We start from the raw sequence: 27,091 nt of genomic DNA, 5'->3' as shown, positions 1-27,091 counted from the left end.
TTTACCGTACATAGGTCAAAGGTGGTGACAGATTCCCCTTAAGGCTTCATCTGAACAATGAAATATAGGTGATCCTTTCTAAAGAAAGACTCTTCTTTCAGTTGAATATCAGCTCTTAATAATGTAAATGGATCCCGACATACAGTAAATCATTCCCATCCTTTCCATATGAAAAGAGCCTTAGGGTACTGTCACACTTAGCGATGCACCAGCGATCCCGACCAGCGATATGACGCGATCAGGATCACTGGTACATCGCTAAGTGGTCGCTAGTGAGCTGCCACACAGGCAGATCTCACCAGCGACATCGCTGGGGACGGGGATCGCTACTTACCTGTCAGACGACGCGATGAAGACGTCCTCCCGCCCGCGTCCACGTGTCGCTCGTCTCCACAGCAGGAAGCCCAGCAGGAAGCAGACGGCGAGAAATGGCTCAGGACGTTCTCGTGCGATCAGCTATAACCAGCAGGGGAGCGGTCGGAGGTAAGTATCACACATAGCGATATCGCTAGCAATATCGCTATAACGTCACAAAAAACAGTGACATTATAGCGATATTGCTAGCGATATCGCTTAGTGTGACAGGCCCTTTACTGTATATAACCAGGAGTCAATCACTGATAGTGGCTCCTTTGAATGAATTATCTGGGTACACAGTGTATTGAGATTTTTTTTTCTTTTGTCATAAGGTTGTACAAGGTTATTTAACTCATACTTGTTGATTTTTCTCTTAGCTTTGTCTGGACCTGGACTATTACAGACCACAGAGAACTGCATTAACTCCACCAAACATTTCCTGGCAAAGCTGAGTGATGTCACTGATGATCTGGGCAAAGTAAATGTTCTCAAGCTAATGAGGCTGATTATGTTAGACATCTCAAACAACCTTTTCCTCAGAATCCCATTAGATGGTAGGTTAATCAGCAAACCTGTACATTGTAAGTCAGTGGGGTCATTCATGAGAACTGATATTAGAGGTGGAAGGTAACTAATCACATCACACTGTCCTACAATCTGAGTACAATAAATGTCACTGGCAATAAATACAATGTATCTGATCCTGTCAGACGGTATATTCTTATCCTGTAGGAATCGTCTCTTTAGTGTTCTTCTCATGAGGCTCAGAAAGCTGTCTCCATTTCCTCTTCATACATGGTTTCTATTCAAGCCATCTTGCACTGTGCTTGCGCACTCGCTACATTGTAAAGGAGTCTCACATCTGAAGTTTTTGTAAATAGTGGTCAGCGAATAAGGCGTTATCCAAGCATGCTTGTGTGCTAACCGAGTGTCTTCGCCTTACTCAAAAAATATGTTTGAGTCCCTGCGGCTGTTAGACAGCCGCAACACATGCAGGGATTGACCGCTTGTTAGGCAGTCCTTGCATGTGCTGCAGTTGTCGAACAGCCACGAGACATGCAGGCGCCGAGACTCGAACCTATTATTTGAGCACACCATAATCTCTCATCAGCACCTGAGCATGCTCGGACAACACCCTATCTGAGCACATCCGCTCATCATTAATTAATAATAATAATAATAATAATCTTTATTTATATAGCGCCAACATATTCCGCAGCGCTTTACAGTTTAACAGTTTCAAAACACAAGTCATAAGTAACAACACTAACAATACAATAATTAAAGCAAAATAAGACGAAATAAGACGACCCTGCTCGTGAGAGCGTACAATCTACAATGAGGTGAGGGAGATACAGAGTACAGGTGTGTATTTACAATGGTGTATTTACAATGATGGTCCAGCCATCTTGCAGGAGTGAAGGATGGATGGAGATAGTGAATGGGCTACGCACGCACACTTACACAGAGAATGACTTTGATTAGTGAATGTGATAGGCCGCTCTGAACAGGTGTGTTTTGAGGGAGCGCCTAAAACTATGCAAATTGTGGATAGTCCTGATTTCTTGGGGTAGAGCATTCCAGAGGATAGGAGCAGCACAGGAGAAGTCTTGGAGTCGGGAGTGGGAGGTACGGATTAGTGCAGAGGTTAGTCGAAAGTCGTTTGCAGAGCGCAGCGATCGGCTAGGCCGATAGACAGAAATGAGAGAAGAGATGTAAGGGGGTGCCGCACTGTGGAGAGCTTTGTGGGTGAGAACAAGTACTTTGAATTGGATCCTATAATGAATGGGCAGCCAATGTAAGGACTGGCAAAGAGCGGACGCGTCCGAGTACCGATTACCCAGATGGACGATCCTGGCTGCTGCATTGAGTATGGACTGGAGAGGGGATAGTCGAGTGACAGGGAGGCCAATTAATAGAGCGTTGCAGTAATCCAGGCGAGAGTGGATCAATGCAACAGTGAGGGTTTTTGTTGTTTCCATAGTGAGAAAAGGGCGGATTCTAGAGATGTTCTTTAGGTGTAAGCGGCAAGAGCGGGCAAGGGATTGTATATGGGATGTAAAGGAGAGATTGGTGTCAAATATAACACCCAGACAGCGCACCTGCTGCCGGGGTGTTATTGTGGTACCACCCACGGAGAAGGAAATGTCAGATTTAGGGAGGTTAGTAGACGGAGGGAGCAGAAGAAGTTCAGTTTTGGAGAGGTTGAGTTTCAGATAGAGAGCGGACATGATATTGGAGACTGCGGACAGACAGTCACTGGCGTTCTGTAGTACTGTGGGGGTAAGGTCGGGGGAAGACGTGTATAGTTGTGTGTCATCAGCATAAAGATGGTACTGAAAGCCAAATCTGCTGATGGTCTGTCCAATTGGGGCTGTGTAGAGAGAGAAAAGAAGGGGGCCAAGGACTGAGCCCTGAGGTACCCCGACAGCAAGAGGAAGAGGAGATGACGTGGAGCCAGAGAACAAAACACTGAAGGAGCGGTCAGAGAGATATGAAGAGAACCAGGAGAGTGCAGTGTCCTTAATGCCTAGTGACTGGAGCCTAGAGAGTAGGAGATGGTGGTCAACAGTATCGAAAGCTGCAGATAGGTCAAGAAGAATGAGCAGAGAGTGGTCACCGTTACGTTTTGCTGTCAGAAGGTCATTGGTCACTTTGATGAGTGCAGTTTCAGTCGAATGTAGGGGGCGGAAGCCGGACTGTGAAGGGTCTAGAAGGGAGTGAATGGAGAGGTAACGGGTAAGGCGGGAGTAAACTAGGCGTTCCAAAAGTTTAGAGATGAAGGGGAGATTGGAGACTGGTCTGTAGTTGTTTGTGCAGGATGGGTCGAGAGCAGGTTTCTTTAGTAGTGGAGTAACGATGGCGTGTTTGAAGGAGGATGGGAAAATGCCCGAGGAGAGGGAGAGATTAAAGATTGTAGTTAGGTGGGTTGTGACGACTGGAGAGAGAGACTGGAGGAGATGTGAGGGAATGGGGTCGGTAGTGCATGTAGTCGGACGAGAAGAAGAGAGGAGTCTGGAGACTTCTTCTTCTGTTATGGGATCAAATGTGGAGAGTGAGCCAGGGGAGATGTAGGAAGGGATGGGAGTCACAGCACTTGGTGGTTGGGAGCAGATTTCTTGACGGATATTATCTATTTTTAATATCTAATTAATACCTATTAGAGTTTAGACCCCAATACATTCTGAATATTTTAGTCTAGTGCAAAACAAAATGGACAGCTTTATATGCAATCATTATTTTCTGAATTTCATTATTTCAGCATAATTCCTAATGAAACAAATAGCGTAGGTTTTAGTAGTAGCTTTAAATTTCATTGCAGTAACCATGAATCACCATAGCATAACTTGGAATGGGGCACACTCCACCTTGGCATGAAAGTCTTACGAGAATCTTGGTGACTACCTTATATCTTATATTTTTTCCTCCTGCCCTTACCTTATAGTGATTTATTTGGCATTTATGTTTCCACTCTAGCTGGTATGCCCTCTTACCCCCTGGTGTCTTTCCCATGCTTACATCCCTATATAAAATTATCGTAGAGAACACAATGGTCACCGATTCATCAAAGCAATTTCGCTAAAATTCTGCCATAAATTGACTTGAAAAGTTGAAACATTTGGGGGCACCTTGGAGTTGTGCAAAAATGTTACGACTTCTGGCATTTTTGTAGCACCTTCTCCCAGCTCCACCAAAATGGGAAGATCTGGGTTTGGACAGGAGCGAAGCAGGGGCCTATTGACACAGTTCATCTAATTCTTAACAAGCTATGGTAGACCTTATGGCAGAAATATTACATCAGTCTCTGACGGGAGTAAGATTTCTGGCATGGCGCACAGAGGTGCATGCCACTGGTTAAATGCTCCTGATTCATTAAGAAACATGTGCCTCTTAATGAATCAGGAGTGTTTATCTCCTACATAACCGTCATCAAGTCCGGCGAGATGGTGTTTATAAAAAATCCCAGTATGTGGTCAGGTTCCACATGTAGGCAGCATTACTTGTATCACATGACTAGTTAGCGAGTGATCATTTTATAGCACAAAACAAGAAAATAAATATTTCCCTTTCTGTAATGACCGCATACTCCACTTACATAAGAAAACATTGAAAGGTTCGCAACCATGAAAGTGATGGAAACCCCGGAGAATAGAAATAGGAAAGATTTCCAAACCTGTCTTCTGACTATGGTTTCCTTTTGACCTTCTCCTGGGAGCCATCAGTATTGTAGCACGTCTACCATCGACTGGGAATATGAAGCGGTGACATTATGGTGAGCTCGAAATGATTTTATGTCAGCTTTACTGAGTGAGTTCATAGGAAGTGACATTTCCAATTCCTGGTTGGATGGAGGGGAGAACTCAGATTGGGAACGTGCAATAATTGTGTATAGAATCCAATTAATTCCAGCTGGATCTATAAATAAAACTGGATGTAAATGACCCATAGCCATTGTTTCTGGTATGAATATAGCTGCCATAGTAACTGAAACTAATCAAGATGCTAAAAATTGTGCCTTTACAGATACTCTATCTGTTGTGATCGTCTTGTGTAAAAAGCCGTCTTATGCCCTTAGTAATGGCTGGCTTTGTGTCAGAATGCGACTGGTGGAGGATTCAAAACATATAAAAAAATCAGCTTGTGAAGACTCTTTATATAATTCTGCACAACCACTACTGAAGTCTGTGTCAGTCCATCAGTAAAGCTGGGGTCACACGAGTATATATATATATATATATATATATATATATATATATAATTGGTCCCATTCTCATTCTGTAGTGTGTAGTGTGTGATGATTTTTTATCACTTCTCATCAGTATATAATCCGTTTTTTACTCAGTGGCTATTAACCTTTTACAGGAGCATTTACAGTTTTCCATCTTACAGAATTGCAATATATAAATAAAAATCCAATGCTATACTGTGGCTACATATGGCATCCAATTATTTTCTCGCACCCATGCGATTTCGGAGTGAAATCACGGCATACGGTGATTATTTTCTCATACTGAATACAGATGAGAAAAAAATACACAGATCTGCACCGCCTCTTTCAATTCCATTGGTCCAAGTGCAATTCTTTTTTTTTTTTTTTTAAATCAGATTGCACTCATCCGATTAATATGGTCATGTGATTGAGCCCTTTGATTCTGGGGGCCCACTCTTTAGTTACAAGTAAATATTACCCGACCCTTTTTCATATATTCCTGGACCAACACATTCTCCATACTTTTAATTGGAAAGTTGGTTGCATATGTTGCAGCTTTAAACTATATTGTTGACAATAGTTTTGGCAACAAATTGCACGTCAATTAACAATTTGATACTCATGACGTTTTGGGGTGAAAGCATGTCATCACGGTTTTTGGCCACATCATGAATTGCGTTGTGGCTGCTACAAGTGATCTCACTCTTACAAAAGTTCCTTCTCTCCTTTTAAAAGATAGTTTAGAACCAGACAACCCTTTTAAAGGTCAGATGATATATGTTTTCGGCTGCAGTTTGTTTGAGCCTCCCCAGGTCCAGCACCGAGTCTCCGCCACTGCTCCCAGTATCTGTTTTTTCCAACATCAACAGCGCTGCAGCCAATTAATGAGTTTAGCTGCTCTGAGCTGTTCATCGACTCGTGCGGTGCCGCTGAGCTCTGTTGTTGTCTGGAAAGCCTATCAACAAGTCATTAGCTCTGCAGCCAATAACGGACCCCAGGAGCAGCAGTGGAAACTCAACGCTGGACCTGGGAAGGAGAATAAAATGCAGTTTTTTGGTGTTTTTTTTTTAAAAAACAAACTTCAGCGGGAGAAGAGGATTTTTTTTCATTTGGGCTGAGAAACGGAAATTTAATGTAAATAAATGTGAGGTCATGCATTTGGGAAGATGATATAAAATGTATTTGTGACACCCCAGGATTCCGGTTGCCACAGTGACATGGCCTCCGTCACAGGGGGTGATGTCATGCCTGGAAGCATGGAGGGTTTCCCTAGCCAGATAACACCAGCATACAACACCTTTCCTGTCTCCAGACCAGAAGGGGGAGCTCAAAACCTGATTTCTGGAAAGCTTCCTTATTAGCTCTGCCCTGGAGGCAGGGTTATTTGCAGTCTGGGAGAGTCTGTACAAGGGACAGGAGCTGTGAGGAGCTCGTCCCAAGAGCAGAGTGAAGAGAGAGGAAAGTGAAAGTTTAGGAAAGCCTGGGGATTGGAGCTTGTGACCAAGCTCACCCCAGGGAAGAGTGCTTGACACCGAACGATGGAGTCCATGGCTGCATGGGTACAACAGTCCCAGCAGCCAAATCCAGAGGGCAGGAGACTGAAGGCCTCCTGGCCCCATCACACACCTGAAGGCACAGCAGCATACCAGACCTGGAGCCACCATGAAGGAGTGACACCTGTAAAAGGTTCAAGCTGCCTGCCATACAGGCAAAGACTAAAGAACAGTAAGAAACAGAGGACTGAGCATAGCTTCAGGCAGCAAGGACCTCAGAGAACAGCGCAGTAAGGAGTCCTTCAACACCATCTGGCTTAGGGGATCCTAAATTGCTTCCAGGCTGCCCGGATCTCCATTACCATCTGTAATCAGTGCCCTGGACTGCACCTCAAACTGTGAGTAAAAGTGTGAAGACTGCACCCAGCTGTGTCCTCCTGTTTATTTGCTGTGTCACCTCAGCCCTGCATTACAACTATCATCACCATCATTTTGCACTATTGCTGCTCTACCTGTGGAGAGCTGTAACAACTCTGCTGCATCGTCATCAGCCCTAGCGGTCTCTTCAAGCAGCGGCGGCTAACATCTAATTGCCGAATACCACAGGTGGCGTCACAAACTATCTTTCTTAAACTTTATCATCCCCTTATCATCATTTTCATTGGACGCCCAGGGCCACGGACCGGGTCACTGCTGCCGTGACACATCCCCTTAAGATCCGGCCCACTACCGAGTACCCCCCGGCCCTAGCGGACATTCCATATTATATGCTGAATTGTAAAACTCTGGGTAAAGCTCACTGGAAAAGACTTGGGCATATGGGAGGAGGGTAAACTCTACTTTAGTGGCCAGTGTCAGGCAGCTGCTGCCAAGTCAAATAAAATAATGGGATGCATTAAAAGAGACTCAGATGCTTATAGTTTTGCCTCTATATAAGTCACTAGTATGACCACACTTAGTATACTGTGTATTTGAGTTCCAGTGTATAAGAATATAGCTGAACTACAGCGGGTGCAGAGAAGAGCAACCAAGGCTATTAAGGGAATGGGTGTGCTGCAATATCAAGACAGGTTATTACACTTGGGTTTTTTCAGTTTAGAAAAATGAATGCTTAAGGGCGATCTTATTATGATGTCCAAATATGTGTGGGGACTGTACACGGATTTTTTTATGTCAAAGTCTGCAATGGGAACAAGGAAGCATCCTCTTCGTCTAGTGGAAAGAAGGTTTTATCATAAATCACAGATGGCATTTTTTTTTACTGTAAGAGCATTGAGATTAGGGAATTCTCTGCCACACGATTTACTAGAAAATTACAAGGAGGGCATGGATACCTTTCTTGAAAAACAATATTACAGGTTATGGGTACTATAGTCTGTGATGTGATATTGATCCAGGGAAGTAGTCCGACTGTCATTTGTGGAGTTGGGAAGGAATATTTCCCCTAATATGGAGCTATTACTGTTTGCCCCATGGGGTTTTTGCCTTCCTCTTGGATAAACATGTTAGGCTATAGGTTGAATTCAATGTATTTAAGTATACCTTCAACTTTAAAAACTATGATGAAATTCATGAAAATAACAGTATTAATAATTTTAAATCATAATAAACCATAGTACAACACCTTCCTATTATATTTAAAGGCATTAGTGTAAAAACATATAAAAGCAGTGTTTTGGTGACAAATGTTCCTTAATCTATGAACAGTTCTAGATTTCATGTACTTCTGGGATATAAGCATAATTGTGGGACACAAGGCTGGTTTTCTTTAGACCTAAGCGTTGAATGTTGTGTCATGCTCTCATCATTTTATCATTGTTGTTTCCAGAGAATGACATTGTTGTGAAGATTCAGAAATATTTTGACGCGTGGCAGGCGCTTCTGCTGAAACCAGACATATTCTTTAAAATTTCCTGGCTCTACAAGAAGTATGAGAAATCAGCGTGAGTTCCCTATGACTAAACAATGCTTTCCCCACTGTGAATGTAATTGTGTATGAACCCAAAAAATAATTTTGCGGATTGAGAGTGTCCTCTCTTTGTATTTCAGCAATGATTTGAAAGAGGCTGTTGAAATTCTCATTGAGCAAAAGCGACGGGAGCTTTCCACTTCAGACAAGCTGGATGAAAATATCGATTTTGCAACGGAGCTCATTCTCGCACAGGTGTGTAGTAAGGGTCAGTTTAAGTAAAGACGTGTATAAGTAAGTGTGCAGAGAAGCAGATGATACCTTGCTTACAAATCTAAGAGCTGAATGCCAAGAAGGATCTGATATCTGAAACATCTCGTGCACACAAATATACATGGAGCACACTACAAGTCCATAGTTCAGACTCCTACAGACTCATTGCTTTCCATGCACTGTAGAATGGTGCGTCCGAAAAGCAGGATGTGCCGCCTACAGGCAGCGCCTCTGGGATTGCATTCTTTATAAGGCTACGTTACCACTTTGAGTACTTAGTTTTTGATGCAGCAGATTTTCGGCACCAATTAGCTAATGTAGGTTACGGTACTTGCGCTTTTTTCATTGTTTTTTTGAGTGCATATTTCTTGCGGTTTTTTTTTCAGCTGTGATTTTGGCTTTTTTTTTAGGGTATGTTGCGTTTGAATAAAACTGCATTGTTCTTGAAACTCCCTGTTACTTAGCTTTATTGCTAAACTCATGTCTGGGTTATTTTACTGCTTTTTTAGAGAGTTTCCTCTGCTGAAATGCAATAAAAACGTACATGTGTTTTTTACCTGCAGATTTTCCTCATCTCTTTCAAGGGAAAATTCATAACTAAAACACATATTTACAGCAAGAGATATTGATAAGTTGCAGATTTAAATATTGCTCCGCACAACGGTTTACTCAGCATTAAAAAAAAAAGAGCACAGTAGGCATGAGATTTATATAAATGTTATTCACTTTACTGGAACAGCAAGAAGCTGCGCTATTTCCGCAATGAATACTGTATATGCAGCATCAGAAACACACCAAATATTTATTGTGGAAACTTAGCCTTATGCTGAATTTGCATGTAGTGGCTTATTTTTCTGGTTTTGGCAATGTGTGTGAACGCAGTCTAATAAAAAAAAGCCCAGTAGAACAGCATTAATGAAATTTAAGCTGTAAAAGCAATGAGAAGTTTACAAATGTCCATATCTGTGACTCTCACTGATCAGGAGACTAAAAATTTGTGCACTGTTGCTCTTCTAAGTATTCCCTGCCTAATGCGCCACTTCAGTCACTGTGCAGAAAACTGAACATGCAAATTGCCTATTCAGAGAAGAGGACTTGAACTCTAGTGCCACCTGTTGGAAGTAGCAATCTTAAAAGTCAAGATCAACCCTTTAACGGGTCTTGCCATATTACTTAGAGTACGCTCACATCTGCGTATATAAAGTAGCTGAGATTGTCAGCCAGAAAAATTGCCGAATGTCAAGCGAATGTCATGTGTTTTTTCTCACCTAGCTTTCGTATGTCATGTGTATGCAATCCATATGCAATGCGTTTTTATCAGCTTCTACATACAGTAATTCTCTGTCATTTCAATCTAGTTTTTGAACTAATAAAACAAGCCTATATACAGATATAGATACATAGATGATAGTAAGAAAGGTGTCAGTGAGATATATAATTATTGTAGTGCATGTGTAGTTTACTGTACATGTATTTAGCTAATAAATATAAAATTAAATGAAAAAAAGATGGGGTGGGGTTCCCTTTATTTTTATTAACCAGCTGAGGGAAAGAAGACAGCTGGGAGCTGGTGTTATTATTCTGGGAAGTGGCCAATATCAAAGGTTCCGAGCCTATAAATATCAGTTCAGAGCTGGCAGCATAGCCTCTACTGGTTATTAAAAAGGGGGGACTCTCAAAAAACTATGTGAGGTCCCCCCCTATTTTCAATATCCAGCAAATGCTAAGCAGGCAACTGCAGGCTGATGTTTTACATGCAGATGTGAGCGAACCGTTAGTGTAAAAGCCACAATCTCAATTTGCATATACTGTGTTTTGGGGTTTTGCACCTCATCAGTGCAAAGCATGAGCTCTGATTTGGCTGTATGAGAGGCTTCTGACTAGTGTTTAAGGGGTAACATTTTGATTGACATGCCTGGTATGCCAATGTAAGGAGGCTTATAAGCCATGCAATGCTCCTCTAGGAAACATTTACTATATTTCCAACAACTAAAATACTAGGTGTTATTATTTTACTAGGTTGGGACATAGTGATTGAGAACGGGTTGTCCGAGTAGTGATAACTCTATTAAGTCATCTTCTGCAACTGGAAGACTTCATTGGACAGACACTAACACGGCACATACTGTAGTAATACACAGTATCTGTGTCACGGGGCAGTTGGGACAAAGCAGGAGACGTGGAAACTGGGCCCCTGATCTGCCCCTCAGGCTAAGGGGGTGCCCTGACTCTCCTTAACTTGGGGGTACACTTGAAGGTAGTGAGGCCCAAGTCCCCGACCTTACCTTATCTCCTGTTTAGCCCTGAGCTAAACCACCAACCCCCTCCCCAGGAGGTGACACATGGAATAAAGTGAACTGCACCCAATAACTCACAAAGGAAAATAAAACAGGCACCAAGGGGTTAAAGCAACTAAAACCCAAAACTTAGCTTTTCTCTGCTGCAAATGCTCCAAGCAACAGAGTAGGGATCCGATCAGCATCCAGCAGCAACTCCACTGCTCCAGATAAGCTGAACCCCCTCTCCACCAGGTAGTTCCAGTCTTCACCACGGTTGGATAACAAATGAACAATATTACCAACAGTGATTTACTGCACATGGCGACCTTTTATAAGAAGGAGGGGGGAGTAGTCATCACCTGTTGGTTAATTCAAATGTGTAGTAACCCCAGCGGCCACCGGGGGCAAAACTAGCACCAAAACAACTACAGTTGCAGTAAACCCCAGCGGCCACCGGGGGAAAATGGAAAAAGGTTTCTATAAGAATCCACATTCTGCCACGGCTCCAAAAATGGACCGTGACAATCTGGCTTAGCTCTATTTAAAGTCTGGCTGGGAGAGATTGGTGGATAAAGGTGCATGGGCCAAAGGAGGTGATAACTTAATTTGGACAATGCAGGAAAAGTAGTGTAAGGCCACCACTTACGCAATATTAAATTAATATGCAGGTACAGGCATGTTATGGCCAATATATAAACATATATAAATACATTATGCAACAGCACTCTGCAATTAACCCCTTACCTGCACATGATGCACAGTTTTGTCATATGCCAGCTCCCTAACTTTGATGCAACTTGAGCAACTGAGCCCACAGCTTTTCTAGGAGATGATGGGTGTGATATTCAGCAATCTTTTGCCTCTAACGTTGAGTGGAGCTCCACTCGAGGCTGTTAACCTGTTAAATTAAGCTGTCAATCTCCAGGAGCAGCATTTACAGCATGCTAGTAGGGAGTGCGTCATTCCATGTGGCCAACGCCCCCGTGACAAGATTGCAAGGCATCATTGAGTTGCAATAACAGCAGGGGTTCTGCTGAAAAAAATGTTTTTAAAAAATAAAAAAAAGTTCAAATCACCACACTTTTACTCCATTAAAAATAAATATATAAATAAATAAATACACATATGTGGTATTGTTACTGTATGTCCGTAAAAGTCCAGTCTATCAAAATATAAAATTAATTAAGCTGATCGGTTAAATGGCATATTTGAAAAAAAAATCTAAACTACAAAATTACGATTTTTCAACCTCCACAAGAATTAAAAAGAAATAATTTCTTCCCCAAAATGGAAACAGTAAATAAGCTTTCCCACAGCCACATAGACTAAAAATAGAAAATGTTATGGGTCTTGGAAAATGGCAATACACTGAAAAAATATATTTATATATTTTTAGACTCCAATTTTTTTGTGCTACTTAAATTAAAAAAAATATTTATACACTCATGCTTGGTATCTCCATAGTCATACTGACCTGGAGAATCATACTGCTTGGTCACTTTTACCATATATTTAACAGGGAAAATAAAAAATCCCCAAAACAATTGTATAATTGCACTTTTTTTGCGATTTTGTCGCACTTGGAATTTTTTTTCTTGATTTCCAGTGTATAACATGATAAAATGAATGGTGTCATTCAAAAGTACAACTCATTCCGCAACAAACAAGCCCTCATATGATTATGTCTATGGAAACAATAAAAAATTATGGCTCTTGCAAGAAAAAGAAAATGAAATAACGGAAGATAACCATGTCGAGAAGGGGTTAATGAATTAAAAAATGTCACTATTGCCACAAATGCTGAAAACGTGAGATACTTAGTTAGCATTTTTGATTAGAAATGTATAAGTCCTCGCTAGCAACAGGATGACCTCATTGGATGAAACACAAGTCTGCTGACTTGCCATATATACTCGTGTATAAGCTGAGTTTTTCAGCACATTTTTTTGTGCTGAAAACGCACCCCTCGGCTTATACAAGAGTCAATTGTCCCAAAAAGACAGCGGGGGGAGGAGGAGCAGCGGGTCACAGAGGCAGAAGCCGGCGGCTGTGGCTAAAGCCTGTGCTGCTGCTAAAGAGAAATGAATACAGCAACAGCCGCAGCCGCCGGCTTCCTGCATACATCCTACTTACCTTACCTGCGCACCCTCGCTGCATCTCGCTTGCTCTGGCGCCAGCAGCTCCTCCAGCCAAGTAAGCACATGGCCCCGCTCATTAAAGTAATAAATATTCATGCCTCTCCACTCCCATAGGCATGGAGTGAATATTCATTACCTTAATGAGGGGGGCCACGTGATCGCTCAGCAGGAAGAGCTGCTGGCACTGGAACGAGATGCAGCGAGGGCGCCCAGGCAAGGTAAGTTGATTTTTTGTTTATAGGAAACATGCATGCAAGGATAGGGGATAAGGAGCTATGCATACAAGGACAGCGACAGGGGAGCCATGCATACAAGGACAGGGATGGGAGAGCCATGCATAAAAGGACAGGGATGGGGGAGCCATGCATACCAGGATAGGGATGAGGGGACTATGCATACCAGGCTTATACTCGAGTCAATAAGCTTACCAAGTTTTCGTGGCAAAATTAGGTGCCTCGGCTTATACTAGGGTCCACTTATACTCGAATATATAAGGTACCTCTTTACATGCCTTGCCATGCTTCAAGTGAACAGAGAAAGAAATAGTATCCAGCTTAGCTTTAATTCAAATCTGTTTGGAAAAGATGGGTGGATAAGGAGTAAGGGTGCATGACTGAGGGGGACGTCACCTGCCCCATCAATGCAGAATGCAGAAAACATTTAAAAATCTCTGCCCTCCTATGGTAATAAATTATAAGATGAAGGATTAAAAGATAAAAACGAGCATTTATTGAAAAAACAAAGGTCCAAATAACAAATGTAAATCTAATTAATATTTTCTTTCATCCAAGAACCATGGAGATCTCACTGCTGAGAACGTGAACCAAAGTATCTTGGAGATGCTGATAGCTGCTCCTGACACCATGTCTGTCTCTTTGTACTTCATGTTTATCCTCATCGCTCAACATCCAAAAACTGAAGAGATGATCAGAAATGAGATCAACACGGTGATTGGTAAGTATCACATGGACAAGAACACTGACATTTCTGGGATATCTCCAGATAGACCCCTAGGATATATGAACATTCATTTTACTTTAGGTTTGAAGCACTAAATGTTGTGAGCTCATTTTCCGGTTTGCCTCTGGCTTCTGGTGAGGGTTATGGAGCTGGTTGTGCTGACAGAGGAGTAGTGAGTTCTCTATCTGGACTCCCTCTGTTGGTGAAGGGAGGTAATGAAGCTGATCTAAATGGCAGAGACCGGCCACCTGAGGAGGAGGACTGCGATTGGACATCAGGAGTTTCTGATTGGATTTAAGGCAGCCGACTCCCTAGTTTCTTGCTGGTGATTTTTCCTGACTGTGGCTCCTGGTTTCCAGTTTGGTTCCTGCCTTCCTAAAGCTAATGTTTTCTCTGCTATTGTTCATATGAGTTTTCGTCTGGTTTACAAAGTTTTTGTGTTCAGCCAGCCCTGGCTGGCACTGGGCTGAATTCCCATTTTGTCTCTGATCAGTTGATCTCTTTTGCTCTGTCTTCAGAATATACCTGAGTGCTGATATAGTGATTTGAAGTCTAGCGACTTCAGGGCCTTTTTCTATCAGACGTGTTGGACATTCTTTTTGGCAGGGTTTTTTGCGTGATTGCAGACAGCAGCTTTTCTTTTCTGTCCTTTCTAGTTAGAGAGGGCCCCATTGTTTGCTCAGCCTATCTTTCTACTTGTGTCTGTGTTTTCATCTTGATTCACCGACAATACATGTTGGGGCTGTCTATTGCTTTGGGGTCTGCTCTGGGGCAGTTTCGATTTTCCCTTTCTTTCTTTAGGCTTATTTAGTTCTCAGGCCGTGACGAGGCATCTAGGACCACCATAGGCACGCTCCATGGCTACTGCTAGTTGTTGTGGATAGGATCAGGGGTCTGCAATCCGCTAGTTACCAACCTCTCCGGTTTTCTGGGCTTAGCTTGCTTTTTGTTTTTTCCTCCTTGGTGACTCATTCATAACAGCTAAAATTACATTTTAAATTGGTTGGAAGTGTTAAAATTACATTTTAAATCGGTTGTCTCAGTATAGACACTGATAGCATATTACTATCATATGCCAGGCAATCGGCAATTGGCAGTGCCAGTTATCTGACCACTGTAATCCCTATAAATTGCTAATATTTGGCATGGCAGTGGCACTAAGAAATCAGCACAAAATTTTGTGCAGCCATGTGGTTGGCCTTTGACGACATAATAAGATAACTGATGAGGTATTTGAAGAAAGCAGCAACAACAAGAGCTAAAGCAACATAGTAACATACTGTGTAAGTAATGAGTAATATAGTTTTAAGGCTATAAAACCATAAACCCATCCAATTCTGCCTGTTCTCCTGTAATGCTTACCCAGACGAAGGTAAATCCCTTGTGTGTCAAGAAAAAGACTCAATCAAAATAAATCTCATAATTAATAACAACCCGTCCGCTGAAATCAAGCACTTGTATTGAAGTCACACTCATGAAAGGCTTGTGAACTTTCCTAGTGCCACTGACACTCCACATTTGCAATAGATGGGGGTCATAGCATTCACATCTATGCTACCAATATGCTGATATCTACAATGACGTACAGTTATCACAACACCCCAAAGGTGAAAATAAGTTTCAAAATAACTAGTTCAGCTGTCCGTCTGTAAAGTGCACCAGAGCGGTAGTCATGAATGAGTTGCTGTCCGGTTACGCACTGGACAACACACTCACTTGTAGGCCACATGACTCCGCTGCCTCCAGGCTTCTGTCCTCAAGAGCCGCCGTACACAGTTCAGGGAACACCAAGATTTTTACAACAGGCAAACGTTTACTAGTTAGTCCAAATTCATCAAGTGCGACATGTGGTACAGGGCACGGCATTTCATGTTTCTTCTTTCCTTAGTAAAGTACCTCTTTAGCCCTATAACTCATTCATCCTGGACTATTCCTGAGTCCACTGACTGTCAGACTCAAGGATTTTCTGTCCACTTCAGCAGTGCACCCAGAACCGGCCACCTGCCCCCCACGCAATTCCACATCCGCTGATTTTGAGATGTCAGAAGACCAGGCCAGATCCTTACTACCTGGCCCAAGCCCTAGGCTCCAGAGATTACAAGAATGTGCATCAGGGATATCAGTATGGCCTCCCAATAACTTGAAAAATTGCACATACTGCCCCTAGCAACCCACTCCATCTGAACTTGATCTTAAGGCTATGTTCACACGTGGCGGTTTTTTCGCGTTTTTGCAGCGTTTTAACTGCGTGATTTTGCCGCGAAAATACGAAAAATAAGCATCCCATGCATTCCTATGGGATTCCGCAATGCTGTGCTAATGCTGCGGTTTTCACCGCGGCGGAATCGCTTTGCGGTAAAAAACGCAGCATGCTCATTAATTTAGCGGAACCGCGGCAATCCCGCACCCATAGGAATGCATTATTCTGCTTACTTTCCGCATGTGGCTGTGCACACTATACGAAAAGTAAGCAGAACATTTGCGAATGGTACCCACGGTCCGGAGGAGAGGAGACTGTCCTCCGGGCTTTGGGTACCATATCCCTGTAAAAAATAGAATTTAAAATAAAAAATATTGTTATTCTCACCTTCCGACGTCCCGCGCAGCCTTCCCGCCTCTCTCCACGCTCCCGGTCCCAGTAATTCTTTGCGAGCGATGAGTCCGTTCTCTCGGGATCGCGAAGTCTCGCGGTCATTCACGTGACGTCATTGCAAATGACCGCGAGATGTCGTGATCCCGCGAGAACGGACTTCATCGCGGTAATTCTTGCAAAGGATTACTGGGACCGGGAGCGTGGAAAGAGGCGGGAAGGTTGCGTGGGACGCCGGAAGGTAAGAATAACAATATTTTTTTTATTATTATTTTTTACATCCTATCTTTTACTATTGATGCCGCATAGGCAGCCTCAATAGTAAAAAGTTGGTTACACTCGTCAAACACTATGTTTGACAAGTGTGACCAACCTGTAAATCAGTTCTCCAAGCGATGCTACAAATCGCTTGGAAAACGCTAGCAATTCTGCAAGCTAATAACACTTGCAAAATACTAGTTTTTCCGCGGGAAAATCGCGGAAATTTAAAATGCGATTTTCCCGCTGAATGGAATTCGGAATTCTCGCGGTAATTTCCGCGAGAGTTCCGCTACGTGTGAACGTAGCCTAACACTGCACTACTCTAACCACTCACTAGCAGGAAGTGCCCTCCTTTTATTAACAATAGTTCCCACCCATTGGGCTAGTTCTATCATTACCTGTTTCCTATCCTATAGACTAAACATATTGTTCTTATCCTATGTTCTATGTTGTTGCTAAACCAATTACTACATACAGTAAACCATAGTTATGCTATCCTAAGCTAATCATATGCTTATCCTGCACTATACGCTACTCACATTATACGTTAATATTTTACATGACTCCTATGCAATACGTTACCATAACACATTATATAAGACGCACATCACTATAACATGTAAAACCGCATGACACTATACACACAGCATGATTGTTGTCTTCAGGGGCAGGAACAGAGTAAGGCACACTAAAATCAAATGTGAATTTTTCACTTTTGATTTTTTTTCCACTTCTAATACAAGTCTATAGCACCAATCTGCCAATACCAAAATAAAATAGCAAGCATTTGTGAAGGTTAAAAGATGTGATACATGGTTTTCTAATTATTTAAAAAATATAAATCTGAAAAATGTGATGTGGTGTGCACTTGTATTCAGCCCTTTGACGTTTGATACCCCTAAATTAGATTCTGACTGACCAATTAGTCACATAATTAGTAAATTGAGTCCACTTGTGTAATTTATTCTCAGTATAACTACAACTGTACTGTGAAGGCCTCAGAGGTTTGTTTGAGAACATTAGGGACCAAACAGCATCATGAAAAACAAGGAACACATCAGACAGATCAGGGATGCAGTTGAAGAGACGAGTAAAGCAGGGTTTGGTAATAAAAAAAAATAGCCTGAGCTCTAAACATATCACGGTGTACTGTTCAATCCATCATCCATTAATACAAGGGGATATGTTTAGCCTATTCAGACTAGTGCCTGATTGGATATTGATTGGTAGTCATTCTATTGGTCTCCAATGGACCTATGATGCTTAAACAAAGGCTTTAAAAGATCAGTACTATGTTTGTCCTAATTCATTATAGCCCCAGCCCCCGAGGAAGCACTAGTAGCCCTTGTGGCGTATCTTGTTGCGGTGGCTATGTGATTGCACTTTAGCTAACATTAGAGAGACCAGAGTATATCCTAAATAGTGAGACAGTCGAGCTACCTTTAATCCTTTAAATGTGTTATTAAATTTGCTTACCACTTTTAATTGAAATAAATAGAAGTCATGTTTTAAATGCATCCCTTATTAAAGGTCTATTTACCCTCTGTTAAATTTGGCATTTGTATTTGTCATCCCTATAGGGGTGTATACACCTAATGGTTGTATTGTGACACATATGCCTTACTCGATGGTTAAACAGAGGTCAAGGAGCACCAATCTCTTGAATGTATGGAGGACCCAGATATAGGCACATAGTGCACTTTTCATGCTTGCCCTTTCTTGAGCAGTGTGCTACTCCTCTTCTCTAATTCAATGATTTCATATAGAAAGTTGGAGATCCCACCAAAAGCGGAATGCCGTATGGGGTCCCTGGGCCCCAGGTTATGCACCTTGATGTATACATATATATGTCTGTGACTTTGTCTAGTCTGATGACAATAAAATGCCTGGAGATGGTAAATATGTCACATTACATCTTTCTAATGTTTCACGCAATAGACAATGGATGATTCTAGTTCCACAACTCTTCAATGTCAAAAGGCTGCCCTGATTCTTGTTGTGCTTCTGGCAACATGTTACATAAATAATAATGATTAGTTTGTGAAATAAAGGCCTTTAAATGACATTGCAAAGCTCAAGTCACATTCAGTCTCACAGTGGAATGTAATCATTGCCATCTATGTACTGTATATATATCTATGTGGGAAAACTGCATTTATTAAGAAGCACTTATAATATATATTTGAGATACAAATCTTAGAAGATATATCTTTGCACACTAAAAAATAAATTGGGTTTGCAAACATGAAGGCGTTTGGCCCTAGAGTTTATAGTAAGCTATATAGTCAGATACAAAGGATGGCTTAATAGCAGCCAAACTCATTGGCTAGGACTTATGGATTGAAGTCATTGGAAACTTTTGCAGTTTATGACTTTATAGAGCTAGGATACAGATTAGATTATAAACAGACTCACAAAAACCACTGGACAGAACATGGCGCATTACTAAATATTTTCCTTATAATTGCAGGTGATCGGGAAGTACTGAGTAGCGATTTGCAAAAACTTAAAGTTACGGAGAATTTCATTTATGAGAGCATGAGGTACCAGCCCGTGGTAGACCTGGTCATGCGCAAAGCTCTGGAGGATGATATCATAGATGGGTATTATGTTAAGAAAGGCACAAATATCATTTTGAATCTTGGACGTATGCACAGAGTTGAATTTTTTCCTAAGCCAAATGAATTCTGCCTTGACAATTTTGAGAAAACGGTACGTTCCTATAATGATGATGAATTTAAAAAAATATCTAAATTAACTCAAACATGAATTTGTATATATTGCTACTCTAGAAAACAGTAGCTTTTCTATGTAAGAAAATGCCATTAAATGGATTTTTCCACTAAATAAATTTTACACCTACTCCCAGGAGAGGTTATATACATATCATTGCTATGGGTCTTCCACTGGGACCTCCAACTTTCATAGGAATGGTGGTCTTAAAGTCTTCTGTGTGAATTAAGCAATAGTGGGCATCTGACTATTCATTTATATAGGACTTATGAAGACAGCCATTCTCTCACTCCAATAGAAGTGAATAATTAAAAATAATAAAACAATCTACCCGCATCCTAGTGAAATAAAAAGGCATACTTGACAAAGTCCCCTGCATGGATACATACACAGGCCCCAATTGCTGTTCCTTCACTTTTCTGGTGTAATTTGCTCCTCTTTAGTGACTTTTGTATTTGTGCTTTTATTCTCCATAAATTTTGCATAAGGGTTTGTCTTTCTTTTTTAAGTCTTATTTTAATTTATCCCCAATAACTTTGCTTATGGTGATGTTTTAGACAGATTCATGAAATGCGATTTTTACCAAATGAGAGCATTTTTGATTTTGCATCAAATTCATGACCCGCATGCACCATTTAGAAAAAAAATATGAAAAAACATAATACAAATAAAAGAAAAGTGACTTCAAGAAAATCACAAAGGGTGAATCGGGGTCACGACGTCTAAGTGATACCAATATAAGAAGTCACATGGATGATGGTGGATTTTTTAATTTTTTGGTGTTATTATATATCAGATTACAATGATAGAGTTGGGTTACATCTATGAAACACACCAATAAAAATGTATTTATACATATATGAATTTATGCATAATAATAATAATAATAGTAGCCTAGATGAGATGAGGTATGTGCATTTTATTCTAATGACAAATTCCTATTAAAGTGCAATCTATCCCTGACACTCTGATTGACAGCCTGCTCCGCAGTGTGAGTGTGCCCACTGAGCAAGTTGTCAATTAAAGTGCGAAGAGTGAGTAATCACTTGTTATCTCATAGTGCTGGTAGCTCTGCTATGCATAACTGTGCCTTATTGTAACCAACTCAGTACAGCAGAGTTGAATTTTGTCCTTTTGCAAACACATTAGCAGTCATGTCATCTCTGCTGTACTCCCCCCTCCAAACACGCACACACACACACACACACGCACAAACACACACACGACTGCAGCTGCAAATGTGTTAATACAAGAGAAGAGCATGAGAGTAGACTGTAGGTTATTACATGTCTCACACTGGTATCTCCCCCTTTCATTTAAAATTAACTCTGGAGACAGATTCTCATACAGATCTGTGTCCCATAGCCTGGAACAGCTCATGTACATATAAGGTATCATTTTATTATGCATATTATAACCTTCATGCCCATATAAATGGCTATTTATTTTCAGATTGACCTCATATCTGCAGTTAATTAATGTTTTTTGACATTATAAGCTCCCTTTCATAGTGATTTACTCACAAATATCATCTGAATATATTCCCCGGTGATGAATATGATGTATGATGCACTATTTGAAATGTTTCCCTGTAAGTCAACCTGACTTATTAAAGGAAGCTGTCATGTCAAAAATGGAAATTATCCTGCAGTTATAGAGTTTATCTGCAGGTTAATAGCGTTCCGAAGTCAGGCGACTGCTACACTGAGACACCCACTGCTGTGGGGAAATTAAATTTATTCTTCCCAGCAGCCTTTGGCTTTCAGTCATAAAGGCGCGGCTGGTATGGCTTCAGTCACCGCTTACTTCATAAAGAGCAGCGGCTGTAACAACACCCTGGCACTGGGGCTTGGTTACATCCGCCACCCACTATGTAATTAGTGGTGACTGAAGCTGCGCCTTTATGACTGAAAGCTGGAGGTTGCTGGGAAGAATAAAGTTAATTTTCTCCCAGCAGCCAAGCTTTCAGTGTGGAGGCCTCATGGCTTCAGAATGTTAATAACCTGCACAGATTATCCCCATATCTGCAGGTTAATAGCCTAATTTGGTATGACAGGTTCCCTTTAAGGAAAACAACGTCAGTAGTTTCCTTTTAAACTATAATGCAAATTCCAATAAATTACAATTCATCTTAAAAAGTATTCCAAGAACTGTTTTAACCTGATTCTGTTATTCTGATTTCATTTTAGGGATACAGTGTAGTGAATGCTGTCATACAGTAAAATTAAGGACCAGCAATTTTAATTTTAGTTTTGGGAGCACTATAGTGGAGTTAAACCCTGTAGGAGAATCTCATAGATGCCCTTTTTAAAAGTGCATCTGTGTCATAACAGTGACATTTTAAGTTGGAAATACTCATAAGGGACGCATATGCTGTGGCTAGTTTCAATTGTTACAATATCCTCTTAAATACTGTAACCCCAGTGATAATTGCATGTTGTTCTGAGCATTGAGTTTAGTGAGCAATACAGAACGTGGGCACAACAATATGAGAACACAGGGAAATATTAATGCGCAGAGTACTGTTTAAAAACACATTTTCAGAGATTCCGTGGTAATTTTTATTATTATTACTATTATTATGTATTTTCTTAGAACGATCTGTAGGCACTATGCAGCATTTTACACTTCAGTATACATTTGTCATTAAGATAAAATGCACAAACTACATCTCATCTAGGCTACAGGAAGCATTAATATGTATAAATATATGCATAACTACATTTTTATAGGTGTGTCTCATAGATGTAACCCAACTATCATTGTAATTTGTTAATTGATGCAGTTGTATGAAATGTGTATCCATGTATATGTAGTGGCATTGTGAAGCTCATGGGAAAAATCTCCAACAAGTCTCCCATTGATCCCAAATATCAAAGGGCTTTACTAGTATTGGATTTTTTATTTGGGCCAAAGGACACTTTTGAGGTCCACCCAGGTTCCAGTGCCTGGGTGAAACTGGAACCTCCTGCACCCACTATAGTTTCACAGCTGTATTTACGTTTTCATATACATATCCATACAATTTCTCTTCTAGCCTGTTCAAAAAGAAAAAAAATATAGCATTTCTAGCTGCAAAAGTCTAAATTAAAGTGGTTAGTAAATGAAGTATGGCATAAAGAGGTGTAAAATAAAATGTTATTTTAATATTTCACCAAAATTCTGATGACTTATTACTATGCTCATGAAGGTTGTAGAAAATACAAGAAAATATAGAGTAATTACATTAGACTGTGGATCGTCCACGTCTGACTGTCACCGAGCCTCTCCATGTCTCTACCTTGTCACGCTCCACTCTGTCTCTACTGCAACACATGCTGTATATCAAAAGATACTGGCAGGTCTTGCATATACTTTTTAATTAACTTCTCATTAAGCAAAAAAAAAAATCAGATTTAAAGCCAAAGTACAAAGACTATGGTCCATTTAATCAGATTTCTAACAGGCTTCAGATTCTCAATTTTTCACTAAATGGTCATATAAGATCATAATTTCCAGACATGAACCACAAAACAAATGCTAATATAAACTATGGCACACAACCATATGTTGCACATGACCATACTATGTGTCAATACCAATTCTGTGTGCGTTTCAGCATGTTCAAATACTACATACTCTGAATACTAAAAAAACAAAAACAGAAACATAATGATTGAATACCCTGCAGTGAATAGATAATCAATAGTGCATGAAGATAATATAGGGTACTTAGTTAACATGTTTTTTTGATTAAAACAAATGGAAATGCCATCCCACCACTTCACGGTGACCCTAATTGGGACAGTCCTAACTCTAATATTAAAAACCTTACCATTTGTCAAGTGACATGCATGTGGATAACCGCTGAGAAGGACTGTGCCCAGCTAGTGGATTCTGAATGCTGCCAGATGCAATACATTTGTTCCAAGCCCCATAGGACACTATGTGGACAGGTTTTGTATAAGTTCCTCTTGCCACCTCCACCCACCAAGCATTGATTTCATGGATAACTGTTTTTGAAGCAGAAAACTATTAGACACTGATGCCCTGTAATTTATAGGAAAGTACATGAAGGTCATATACTACATGTAAGAAAGACTGTAAGGAAATATTTGCTGTATAATTATGGAAATATACAAATAATATACAGATATTGGTAACATATGGGCATGTGTCTGGATTTTTAGGATTATTCAATACGGGATTAAATAGGTGTCTCTCTTAAGACTTAGAACTAAATTCAGATCTGTACTAGTTTTTGTAATACAGGGAGTGTTGCATACTCTTACATTAAACTCTTCTTAACTGCCTACACTGATGATTCCAGGTCCCACATCGCTACTTTCAACCCTTTGGATTTGGTCCCCGGGCATGTGCAGGAAAATACATAGCAATGGTGATGATGAAAGTGATCCTGGTGACTCTACTGAAGCAATACAAGGTGCAGAATCTGCATGGACGATCCTTGGAGAACATTCACAACAACAATAATTTGTCCATGCATCCTGATGAATCTCAGTCCTCGTTAGAGATGATCTTCATTCCTCTCCACACAGATCAGATCACACACTAGCGCACAACATATTCATTTATGCCAAGTCTGGAACTCTGAATTGTGAATCATCTAGTCACAGTGTTGGTCTGTGTTAAATCTTGATTCAAGTCTTGCCATTGGTTGATGGCTGTCATTGTCAGTGACATGGTCTATTTTATGTGTATTTAACAATATTATTAATAAAATATTCTGTTTATTTTCCATATTGGAACCATTTTTTCAACAACTAAGCAGTGCTCAGCCCTTGCTCTAGTAGACTTTAATGGGAAAGGACTATGTGCAGAAGTAGTCACCACTCTATTGCTGGACTGCTGACTGCATAGGTAATGAACAGTGGTTAATGTGCATTTGCACCAGACAATGCTCGGCAATAAAAGGGATCCTGTCATGTTAAAAATACTGTTAACCTCCTGATATAGTGTTGATCTGCAGGTTAACATTCTCAAGCCATGCAACCACTGCACTCCAACTACCCTGAGGAAATTAACTTACTTCCTCCCTGCAGCCTTCAGCTTACAGTCAGAGGCGCAGCCGACACGGTTTCAGTCACCGCTCAGTACATAGTGAGTGGTGGCTGTAACCACAACCCAGCACTGACTGACAGCCAGCTCAGCAGTATGTCAGTGCTGAACTGGCTGTCAGACAGTGCTTGGGTGTGCTTACAGCTGCCACTCACTGTGTATTGAGAAGTGACTGAAGCTGTGCCTGCTATGCCTCTGACTGAAAGCTGCTTAGAGGAATAAACTTGATTTCCTCTCGGCAGCAATGCCTTCAGTGTGTTGGACGCATGACTTTAAAATGCTATTAACCTGCAGATCAACTCCATATCTACAGGTTAATAGCATCTTTTCACATGCCAGGATCCCTTTAAACAACCACTGATTAGCAGCATGTTTTCCAGTCGTTGGTTATTTGGTACCTTGTTAACACAGGCAGACCATTCTTCAGATGCGCACTGTCCAATCAGTAATAGACCAATCAGTGATCATAGGCTGCCACTGTTCTCGGCAGCACAGGCTATGTTTACAAAGGATGATAAGCTGCCAAGAACGATGATCTTTAAGTGAAACCAAAGGATCATTTTCTCAAAGGAACAAATATTTTGCTCATCTGTCGGGAGATTGTCAGCCTGTTTAAACTGCACTATAAGCATTACAAGGAACGCTTGTTCCCAATTATCATGCAGTGTAAATGTACCTTTACTCACTTATGATATATTCTGTGGATATGCCATAGATATGTAAAGCTAGGAATAGCTATTTAGTACGTAGTCAATCTTAAAAGTCTATTTGTATATTTCATATTAGTGTAACTTCAGGGACTGCTTTATGAATTGTCTTTACAATTTGATGAAAAGTATAATGCTCACACTTCTGTTTTGGTTTCTGGTTTTATGATTCAAGTTAGACAGGATTTATCAATTATTTATGATGATCCATTTCAAAGATAGAGGAGAATAGATTATTCCTGCATTTATAAAAACAATGGAAACCTAATGGAATATAATTTTGGGGAATGTACACAACATCTTTTTCAGACAGGCTAACCCACTGAGTTTTTCAATAAGATGTTTCAGTAAATGCCATTGTCTTTTTTTGCGTTTTTTGTTGTTGTTGCTTATTGAGCGCTTATTCAATATGGTGTTTTTCCAGCACGTTTTTCCTGGCATTTTCTAAAACTACATTCAACAGTGAAGAAACTGCTAGCGTTTTTTCAAGCAAAAACACTGCCAAATTACTCAAAAAGATGCCCTTGGTCATCTGGGCTCTTTATAATAAATGTTAATGGGATGGCTTAAAGTATAGAGCATCTTCAGAGCGGTAAACACCTGAAGAATAGTCAGCTCACTTTTCATAAATGCTTTGCGAAGCAGAGGAAACTGTATTTGGGAATACTATTCATAAGTCACTGTATATAGAGGCACATTAGATGTCAGGTCTTTGGTTTGAGCATTTTTCATTGTTTATGCGACTGCTCTTCCACTCAGGGCTGCCACTAGGAATCTTGGGGCCCCATACTGGCAAAATTTTCGGTGCCTCCTTGAGACTCCACCTAGGCTCCACCCCAGCCCCGTCTACACCCCTCAAACTGTCCAACGTCCCACCACTCTCTCTTGGAAAAAATCCACTTCTCACCAACCACACATTAACAGTTCCCATCACCAGATCACACACATACCCAGCAGCTTTTGTTTAGACTAAAAGATTTTTTTAATCTGCCACAACGACAAGGTAGACCCTTTTGGTCGGGCCCTACTCTACTCTAACCTAGTAAACATTTGTTAAAATATGCAACACAATTTAGGTATATTTTCATTTATTTTTCAATTTTTAAAATGACCGATAATATCACATACAAGGGACAAATACGAACGCACCATGACCAGACACCATACTACCACCACATACAAGGAACAAATATCACCACACCATGTCCAGACCACATATTACCACAACAGTGACCGAAGAATATCACATACACGGGACAAATACCACCGCACCATGTCCAGACCACATATTATCATCACATGGCGACCAATAATACCACATACAAGGAACAAATACCAACACAACATAATCTGACCACATATTAGCAGTAGCACCACACAGTGACCGAATACTAGCACATACAAGGGACAAATACCACCACACCATGACCAGACCACATATTACCACCAAATAGTGACCAAATAATAGCACATACAAGGAACAAATACTGCCACACCATGGCTGGACAACATATTATCACCACATAGTGACTGAATACTACAATACTGATCATTAATATAAAAAACACAATACTATCACCATAAGTGCCATTATACACAGGAGATCTGTACTTAGTTTACAG

General features: G+C 40.8%; 1 protein-coding gene across 2 annotated transcripts in view; it reads left to right on the top strand.

The window, feature by feature from the left end:
- The window catches only part of CYP19A1 (cytochrome P450 family 19 subfamily A member 1), a 43,761-nt gene extending 19,317 nt beyond the window's left edge, over window positions 1–24,444 (top strand). For both annotated transcript variants that reach the window (XM_073568438.1, XM_073568440.1), the window contains 6 exons: window positions 735–911; window positions 8,390–8,504; window positions 8,611–8,725; window positions 13,952–14,114; window positions 19,442–19,683; window positions 24,014–24,444. In XM_073568438.1, coding sequence (XP_073424539.1) covers window positions 735–911; window positions 8,390–8,504; window positions 8,611–8,725; window positions 13,952–14,114; window positions 19,442–19,683; window positions 24,014–24,259 — 1,058 coding nt within the window. In that variant the 3' untranslated portion in view covers window positions 24,260–24,444. The remainder of the gene's footprint in view (window positions 1–734; window positions 912–8,389; window positions 8,505–8,610; window positions 8,726–13,951; window positions 14,115–19,441; window positions 19,684–24,013) is intronic.
- The last annotated feature ends 2,647 nt before the right edge of the window (window positions 24,445–27,091 follow it).

The sequence above is a fragment of the Dendrobates tinctorius genome, unplaced genomic scaffold (assembly GCF_039654945.1).
Source record: "Dendrobates tinctorius isolate UK_male_01 unplaced genomic scaffold, ASM3965494v1 ptg000022l, whole genome shotgun sequence".
Taxonomy (NCBI): domain Eukaryota; kingdom Metazoa; phylum Chordata; class Amphibia; order Anura; family Dendrobatidae; genus Dendrobates; species Dendrobates tinctorius.
The sequence above is the reverse complement of the archived record's forward strand: the minus strand, read 5'-3'. Positions and strand labels throughout refer to the sequence as shown.